Source organism: Chrysochloris asiatica, unplaced genomic scaffold (genome assembly GCF_000296735.1).
Source record: "Chrysochloris asiatica unplaced genomic scaffold, ChrAsi1.0 scaffold00066, whole genome shotgun sequence".
Lineage (NCBI taxonomy): Eukaryota > Metazoa > Chordata > Mammalia > Afrosoricida > Chrysochloridae > Chrysochloris > Chrysochloris asiatica.
The window spans coordinates 16,998,341-17,008,060 of NW_006408584.1; the positions used below are offsets into that span (position 1 = coordinate 16,998,341).

At 42.5% G+C, this 9,720-nt stretch overlaps 1 protein-coding gene across 1 annotated transcript in view; it reads right to left on the reverse strand.

Moving 5' to 3' along the window:
* KLHL2 (kelch-like family member 2) overlaps window positions 1–6,049 on the reverse strand; it is a 174,619-nt gene extending 168,570 nt beyond the window's left edge. Inside the window, exon 1 of the mRNA XM_006864541.1 lies at window positions 5,745–6,049. Coding sequence (XP_006864603.1) covers window positions 5,745–5,770 — 26 coding nt within the window. The 5' untranslated portion in view covers window positions 5,771–6,049. The remainder of the gene's footprint in view (window positions 1–5,744) is intronic.
* Between the last annotated feature and the right edge of the window lie 3,671 nt (window positions 6,050–9,720).

Consider the following 9,720-nt stretch of genomic DNA (forward strand, 5'->3'; position numbering starts at 1 on the left):
TGGAGAATATTGAAAGTACCATGGGCTGCCAAAAGAACCAAGAGATCCATTTTGGAAGAAGTGCAGCCAGAGTGCTCCTTGGAGCCCAAGATGGCCAAACTTCATCTCTCATACTTCGGACATATTGTCAGAGAAGGATATCATGTTTGGTGATATCCTTCTGGATATCATGCTGGAGAAGGATATCATATTTGGTAAGGGGGAGGGTCAGAGAAAAAGAGGAAGATCCCCAACGAGATAGACTGGCCAAGTGGCAGCATTGATAGACTCAAGCATGGCAACAGTAATGAGGTTGGCCTAGGATCGGGCAGTGTTTCGTTCTGCTGTGCATAAGGTCACTATGGGTCAGTACCGACTCAATGGCACCTAACAACAACAACAATTTTAAAAAGCATACCTTTGTACTTAACAGTCTACCTGGAATGCTCTTCCCCGCTCTGAACTATATTCAAATATCACCTCATTAGAGATACTCTCTTTCTGAAACAATATTTTCCAACCCTCATCATTCTCTACTCCCTTATCCTACTATATTTTTCTTCATATTTGCGGCTGCCATATTATATATTTGTTCACTATCAGTTTAAGCCATGAGGAAAAGAGCTTGCTTCTGTTTTGTGAGATATCCCCAAAGACTAGCCATAGTAGACATTCAATAAACATGAATAAGGAACTCCCAAGTGCCTCATTACAAAGAGTAAATACATTTGTTGGTAGAATACTATAGAAGAGCATCTGAAAAACAATTTCAATACTCTGTATCACCTTGAAATGGGCTTCTACCTAGTCCTAAGAGAGAAATTCAATGACTTTCATAAACATATGCTACTGGTATACCCATTGTTGGGGTTGTCAATGTTAAGTGCCATCAGATTGGTTCTGACTCATAGAGACCCTGTATAAAGTTTCCAAGGAGCAGCTGGTGAACTTGAACTACCGATCTTGCAGTCCAGAGCATTAACTGACGGTTTCCAGTCACCTTCACAAAGGCACTAACTAATATTTACTGAATGCCTAATACACGCATTTAAAAATGTGAAGACGTTTGGGCTTTTTTGTGAGGCGGAGGGGTGATTAACAGCACCAAAATTTTTAAGACTACTACATACATTCTGGGAGTGAGGAGGCTCCATAGGATAAGCACTGAACTGCAAACCACAAGGTTGGCAGTTTGAGCCTACCAGCCGCTCCATGGGAGATAGATGGGGCATTCTGCTCCATAAATATTTACAGCCTCGGAAATCCTACACATGGTCCCACGAACAGACTCAACTCATGGCACTTAACAACAACAATATAAATTCTACCTATTTCCAAAATCCACTTAGACCCAAATGCACCTCAAACATTTCCTTATATACGATACTTCCTTCAACACACATAGATCCGTATGTCTTCTTTTAACATTATCTGTGGACCATTATTGCTACTAAATATTTTCAACATCTTTATCTGTCACTGAGGAAGTTCAACTATCACCTGAGAGAAGCTCAATTTAGGGTTGCTTCATGCCACCGAGTTGGTTCTGACTCATAGTGACTCTGTAGAAGGTTTCCACGAAATGGCTGATGGGTGTCTTACCCATGCTTATCCCATAGTGCCACACCAGGGCTCCCCAAAAAACCCACTGCCATGGAGTTGATTCCAATAAACAAAAATAAGAATATACCTGATGTGCTAAAAAAAAAAGACAATGAAATGAATATTAGAGTAACCTATAGGAAGGTGCCAAAAGCACAGTAATTGAATTTCAGAATTAGAAAAAGCATTAAGGGTTATCTGGTCCAGTAAATCATAAATGTATTCAATGAACTTTTTACTAGTCTATAACAAAAAGAAGATAATGTAATAAGTTCAAAATTAAATTTACTCAATTTAAGGTTCACAATTTTGGTTTGGGATTATGTCCTTCCTAGGATTCCTGGTGTGGCACTGCAGGATCAGCACTGGAATGCGAACCACAAGGTTGGCGGTTCAAACCCACCAGCAGCTCCTCAAAAACCTCATATAGGGTCACTATGAGTTGGAGCCAACTCCATGACACTTAACAACAACAACAGTATTTGAGGAGGGTCATTAAGATACACATTCTTTCATAAAAAGATGATGATAGCAGTTGGTAATTACTGATGTAACAAGTATTATTTTACTTGGTAAAATTGAAAAGTTAGCAATTCTATGTTGAACTTACTTTTTCTTAAAAAAATAAAATAAAATCAGCAAAATACTAAAATCTCTGCTCTAAACCACCCCCATTTCTTCTGATGCCTACATGTCTACCTACATCTCTTAAAATACAGTCAACAAGATATTTGTCTGCCTTTGCTTGCACACATCCAATGACAGTCTCTAGAGATGTGAAATCACTGACTGAAAAATAGATGTAGTGGCTTAGTTTTGTGAAGCAAAAAGCAAGGTTTATGAAAATGCAGAGTCAATGTGTAAAAGAGGAGTCTGAAAATGAGGGCCAAGAAACTGTTTAGTGAGGAGACGTTAAAGGAATACACTCAGTCCTTCAACTTAGTAATTGTGAAAATCCTTTACAATAATTATAAAAGCCAGAATGAATAAAACATTCGTGAAGCCACAGCTACTCAGTCTACATTTCTTTTGCATGCCTCAGTTTACTACCTGAAATTCCTTTACCAATCTACATCTAGTTTTCAGGTTTGGTCACAGGCTGGTGTCATATGATCTTATTATCAACTGGAGCTAAATTCCATATATATCCAAGGATGCAAAAACACAATAAATAGAAATATAACGTCAATGACAACCTATATGAAAATAAAAAATGATATAAGAGAACTTGGTGGCCACAACTAATAAGAGCATAAAAGATCAAAACCAAAATTCAAAGATGAGGCAGTCCGCTCCTGTAAAGATTTACAGCCTTGGAAGTCCTATGGAACAGTTCTACACTGTCCTACAGAAGTCGCTACAAGTTGGAATTGATCTATGGCAAAGGGTTTGTTTTTGTTTTGTCCTAAAGAAAATAGGGAGCCTGGAGATAGATGCCTGCTATCCCACCAAGACAATGTGCTAATGGACCAAATGGAAGAGTATGGTTGGATTTTCAAATGTAAGCTTGATTGTTAAAAGATAAACACAAGCAAAAGTATCACACACAGTAAGACAGAAACACAGACATTCAAATATTTGCAAAATGAATGAATTAAAAAATAAACAGACACACACAAAGAGGATTTGAGTAACTACTTCAAGCCACAGCATCCAAGACATTTTAAATCCAGGTCATACATCTTTCTTTGTTTGCCTAATGTTATTGCTGTTGTTGTTAAGTGTGGTCGGGTTGGTCTGACTCACAGTGACCCCTGTAAAGGGTTTCTGAAGAGCAGCTAGAGAGTTCCAAGCACTGACTTTGTGGTTTAAACCCACCTTGCGGTACAGTGATTATCCTACAGCACCATACCAGGATTCCCTTTGCCTTATGTTGTTGTTAAGTGCCACTGAGTAGATTCCAACCCGTAGCGACCCTGTATACGGTTTCCAAGGAGCAGCTGGTGAGCTTGAACAATGGGCCTTGCAGTTAAAACGGCTTTGCAGTCTGGCGCATTAACCCACATCCAGACTCCTGCTAAAAATCTAGCCTTAGGAAAAGCTGAGTCCTTCCAATAATTTCCACTGGTCCCTGTCCCAGTTCAGTTCTAGCACAGTAAAGCTCAATGAAGCCTTTTCCCACACACTGCTTGCACTGCTTGAATTGGATGCCCTTCCTCCAGTGTGGATGGAAAACAGGACAAGGGGTTAGAAAGGAAAAAACTACTTCAGATCTACAGGAAGAGTAGTTTACAAACACTATAATGAGTTCTGGAATTAGGTTTACCCTGGATGGACCAAGAGAAAACATTACCTATTTGTTTTTATAATTAAATGAACAATGAAAACATCTTACCAACCTTAACCATCCATCCATAACTGAAAGGAGCTTAAACTATTCTTCTATCTATAGTTGGCATTCTATCATTCCCATTATAGCTAATCCAGCATTACTGATGGGGTTTCAAAGATCTGTGCTGGACACCAAAGTTATTGGTTATCCTTCCTGGATTCAGTTTACCAGTATCTTCATGCACATATCTGCCTCATTTTTAATAGCATCTATTTAAATCATGTTCTTTATTTCTACTACCTCCCCCCATAGTCTGCTTTTCCACATTCTTCTTTGTATCTACATTTTCTAAGAGCACCTTGTACTTCTCTTTACTTCCCTCTGCTCCCAAAGTAAAAAGGGATTGCAGAGAAATGATACTATGAAGGAGGCATGTTTACTACAGATAAACATAACTACATGGTATGCTGTGTGCTATCTAAATTCAGGTAGCATATTCTGTCTTAAGTGCCATTCAGCCTAAACAGAACCTCATGTGCTGATTCTGTATTAAAGCTACTGATAACAATCCACCATCAAGCTTCAGAGATGTTCAAGAACCTTTCCAAACCTGCGTTAGAACATGACCAGATCACAGAACCCTCAAAGTTTCAGCAATTAAGCAGCAATTGAGCCCCTGTTTTTCTCTGGATAGGAAGATCAATTCAAGAGACTACCTTCTGCTTCTTAACTCCCCAAAACCTGTTCCACTCAAACTAAAAATTTTCGAAGGTACTTTTAAGAAATTTCAGTCCCAGAATACTATTAGCTCTCCCAAAAGGACTCAGAATTAAAAAAAAAAAAAAAAAAAAGTCAAGCCCAGACCAAATATCTGTATTTTGGCTGGAATTTTGCCAAACAACCACAAAACAAGCTGCTGTACTATAACGGCCATGGAGAGAATCTAGCCAAATCTAAATGAAAAATGATAAAGCACTGTTCTTTAAAATGAGGTTTGTCTGAGGTCTGAAAACTCAAATTCAAAGGGTTCTTGTTCTTTCATAAAGGTTAAACTAAGGAAAGAAAATCTAAATTTAAAATGTCAAAACTACTGGAGAGTACACTTCTAGCAGAATTCTTACAAGTAAAAAGAAAACAATCGCAATGAATAATAATGCAATAACACTGCCCATATAATTTTTCTGTTTATTATTTCTGGAAAATAATTCTGTTGCAAGTGATCTTGAACGTATCTGGATACCACGGAAAAATACACCGTGACTGAAAGGTTGATACACTCACTACTAATTTGCCCAGGGTACCAAAGAAACATAAGATGCTCTCTGATTTCTGGATAAAATTTTCTGCAGTGCTAGGTAAAAGAGGTCACATGCTCAGAACAGCCGAGGCTCACTTAAGAGTGATGTAAAAGCTCCTCAGATCTTAATTTTGTTGGAAATTCGGAGAAACAAGATACTTAAGATCAATTCACTTAAGGCAGCACGATCCTAGTACTTCGCGGTTTCCTTTTTTTTCCCACGGACTCTGGTGAATCACATCTCTAACCCTTAGACAGGGGTCGACAAGCTGGGCACCACTAACAGGAGCATTCCAGCGAGTTATGCACAGCCCGTCCCAAATCTTCTATCTACCCAAGACCGAAAAGACCTCCTCTGGAAATACTAGGCAGAGCCATAAGTCACTATCTGGCCAGGCTGAGATTCTGTCCACCTCAGGACTGCGGCCATCCGCGGCCGGTCACGCCCCGCATCTCCCATCTCCCGCCGCACCGGGAGTCCGCTCCCCGACGACCAGCCCCCAGCAGCGCCCGCAACCGGCTACACACGCCGCAGAGGCGCGCTTATCTGCAGCGGCACAGCCTGCCTGCCCGCCCGCCCGCCCTTTCACTCACGCGGGAGGCAGCGGCGTTGTCTCCATTGTGGCTCCTTTCGGGGTTCAGAACGCAAGCACCGACCGCTGCCGCCAGCACCATTCCAGCCGCGGACACCGGCACTGCCCGCCTGCCAAGCCGCGTTCCATCCGCCCCGGAGAAGGGACGCCGCGCTCGCTTCACCGCGCGCCACCACCTGCGGCGGCGGCCCCCGCGGCCATGGCCCGCTTGGCCGGGCGCGCTCAGTCAGACTGCGCGGCTCCCGCGCTTGCACGAGTGCGGGGCGTTGGCAGCGTTGGCGGCGGCGGCGGCGGGACCACGGGCGCGCGGACTCAGCCACTTCCGGGTTCAGCCCTGGCCGGCGCCGACGCCGTGACGGGACGGCGATGCGGCCTCCCGCGGCGGCAAGGACCCCTCCCTAGGCGCCTCCCCTTCCTCCTTCAGCTGTTGCTGCCGCTGCCGCTGCCGCTGCCGCTGCCGCTGCCGCTGCTAGTGCCACTGCTGGTGGTGGGGGCTGGCGGGCTCGAGCTGGTAGCTTGGCGGGCGTGACCAGACGTGTGACCGAGGGGTGGAACGCGACGGCTGCCGCTCACGACGAGTCTGTAGGTCACCAAGGCGACAAAGATAGAAGATGGGAAGGAGATTGATTCTCTGTGCAGCAAAGGGGCGTGCCCACGCACAGCATAATAACACTGCTTTACAGGCGTGTTCACATTAGTCTCTTCGGATTTGAGTCTATGCCCCTGGAGATAGGATAGGTAGGCATCAGCAACCACTTCCTTTATAAATGGTGAAACTGAGGCAAAGCGAAGTGAATTTGACTGCCCTTCCTCCTATGTACACTAGCCATTTGTTATACAAGTGAATCGAGCACCTACTAAGCAAGGTTGTGGTGCTGGGAAGACAGCAAAACCAAGTCTCTGCTTGTGGAGCTGTCCACACACACACACACAAATTGGGGGTAGGGTGTGGTGTGCTATTTTGGACATCGTTGTCAGGGAAGCCTTCTCAGAAGTTATCTTCTAAGAAAAGATGAATAAATGATCCAGTAGTCCGTAGAGTACCCAGGTCAGAGGGTGGAGTAGTGCACAAACACCTATGCAAGATCCTGGGTGTCTTGTGAAACTGCAAGGAGAATCATGTATCTTGGTGGTTCTTCAAGAATAGCAACTGAACAAGAGCAGCACCTAAAAACCAAACCTGTTGCTGTGAAGTCATTCTGACTTTTCCTGGCTGCAGTCTTTACAGAAGCTGAATGCCAGGGCTTTCTTTCACAGAGCTCTGGTAGTGTAGTAGTTACAAATTGTGCTGTGAACCTTAAGGTCAGCAGTTCACAACTACCAGATGTTCCGCAGGAGAAAGATGAGATTTTCTGCTCCTGTAAAGATTTATATCCCATGCAGGATCACTATGAGTGGGAACCGACTCCACAGCAGACCAACCACTGGTGTCCAACCATTTTAGGTTAGTAAAAGAGCTCAAACCGTTTGTGCCACCCAAAGGTCTAGGAACTTGTTGGAATTGCAAGGTGTGGAGCTCTAACATTATTTTGCTTGGGGGATCCACCATCAACACTCATAGAAGCAGCTGTCGGGAAATTAAACCATTAGGCTTACCTGCTGCATAAGACCTCTTCAAAATGTTACAGAGCAAAGATAGCAGTTTGAGGACTAAAGTGTGCCTGACCCAAGCCCTGGTATTTTCAGTAGCCTCATATGCTTGTGAAAGTTGGGCGATAAATAAGGAAGACCCTAGAAGAACTGATGCATTTGAATTATGGTGCTGAAGAAGAATATCGAAGCTACCATAAACGACCAGAAGAACAAAGAAATCTGTGTTGAAAGAAGTACAACCAGAATTAGAATGCTCCTTAGAAGCCAAGATGGCAAGATTTCATCTTTCATAATTTGAACATATTATCAGAAGGAACAAGGAGCTCTGGTAGCGTAGTGGCTACGCATCAGGCTGCTAACCTCAAGGTCAGCAGTTAGAAACTACCAGCCGTTCAGCAAGAGAAAGATGAGGCGTTCTGCTCCAGTAAAGATTTACAGTCTTGGAACCCTATGCAGGGTCGATATGAGTTGGAACCAACTCCACAGCACACCACCACCACCACCACCACCATTAGGAGGAACCAGTGTCTGGAGAAGGGCATCATGTTTAAAAAGTGTGGGGACAGTAGAAAGGAGAGAGATCTCCAACAAGATGGACAGGCACAATAACAGCAACAATTGACTGAAGCATAGCAGCAATTGTGAGGATGGTGCAGGATTGGAGGTGTTTCGTTCTTTTGTACATAGGGTCGTTATGAATTGGAACCAACTGGACGGCACTTAACAACAACATCAGACGAACTGAACCAGAAACTCAAGGGAGGGCCCCAATAATGTGTTTTAATGAAGCCTCCAGTTGATGCAGTTGCCCACTGAGGTTTGAGAATCAGTTGAAGATGAGTAAATGAAAGAGATAATGGTATATAGCAGATCATACAGGCCATTGTAGGATAGTATAAAGGATTTGGCGTTTATTCCAAGTGAAATGAGAAGTAATTGGAAATTTGTGAACATCTTTTTCTGATAATTACATGGATGACTTTCTCAGGTTTGTGTTAGCAAGAATAAGGAATCCTGGTATGGCATTGTAGGCTAAGCACTAGACTGCTTACTGCAGGGTCAGTGGTTCAAACTCACCAGGCACTCCTCTGAAACCTAAACAGTCATTCTGAATCACAACCTTCACAACCCTTTATTTACTACAGTACCACCAAATAAAGGGGGAAGAGAATATATGAAACAAGCGATAATGTCAAATTTTGAATCTGAGTAATGGGTGTATGAGGATGGTAATAGTATTTTCTTTATATGTATATTTGAAAATGTTCATAATAAAAAAGCTTATATTTTTTTAAAAATTGGTTACAACTGGCAAATATAATAGGAATATATTTAGAGCAAGCAAGGATGTTAATCTAACCAGATAAGGATGCCTGGACTAGGAGTGATAGAGAAATTTATTTAGAAGATAAAGCACATAAGATTTTAGATATGCAAAGAAATTAGATACAGGAATAAAATAACGATAAGAGTCCCAAAAGATTTAGTCTGAGCCCTTGAGAAAATGGGGTTGCCAGTTACTGAGATTGGGAAGCTTTGGAGGGAATAAATTAGAGGAGGGGGTTTGTGAATTTGGATTTCAGCATAGTGAGTTTGAAATGTCTGTTAAGGACCTGTGTGGAGATAAACTGCAGATAGCAGATAACAGATATATGTATCTGAGCTAGATTTATCAACAAGGGACTCAACATGCATCGATTGCCATCGAGTCAATTTTGACTCATGGCAACCCCATGTGTGCAGAATAAGAGTTGTGCTCTATAAAGTTTTCAAGGCAGTGACCTCTTGGAAGCAGATCGCCAAGCCTTTCTTGGTATCCACCTCTGAATGGATTCAAACTGCCACTTTTTCAAGAAACTGACCACTTAACTTCTTGTACTACCAAGGAACAGATGGTATTTAAAGTCATGGGGCTAGACGAAATCAACTAGAGAAGGTAGGTAGAAAAGAGAAGATTAAGAACCCTGGGGCATGTCAACATTTATAAGATGAGGAAGATCCAGAAAAAGAGCTGGAGAATGAGCCGCTAGTGAAAAATGAAGAGGACTAGAAATGATGAATTGGAAGTCTGGTGAAATGTTCCAGAAAATGGTAATGCTGCAGTTTCGTAGCATTAGTGACCCATCATCAGTAACACACAGGGAGCCTTTCTGATGCTGTAGGATAAGCACTAGACTGCTTACCATAGGTCAGCTTTTCAAACCCACCAGATGCTCCTTGGGAGAAAGATGGTGTTTTCTGTTCCTGTACAGATTTGTAGCTTTGGAAACCCTATACAGGATCACTAAATTGGGGTTGACTCAGTGACAGTGGGATCAGTAACACATATGTGATAAGTCTTCATTTTTAGTAATAGTTTTGTTTAGATCAATAATAAGACATTA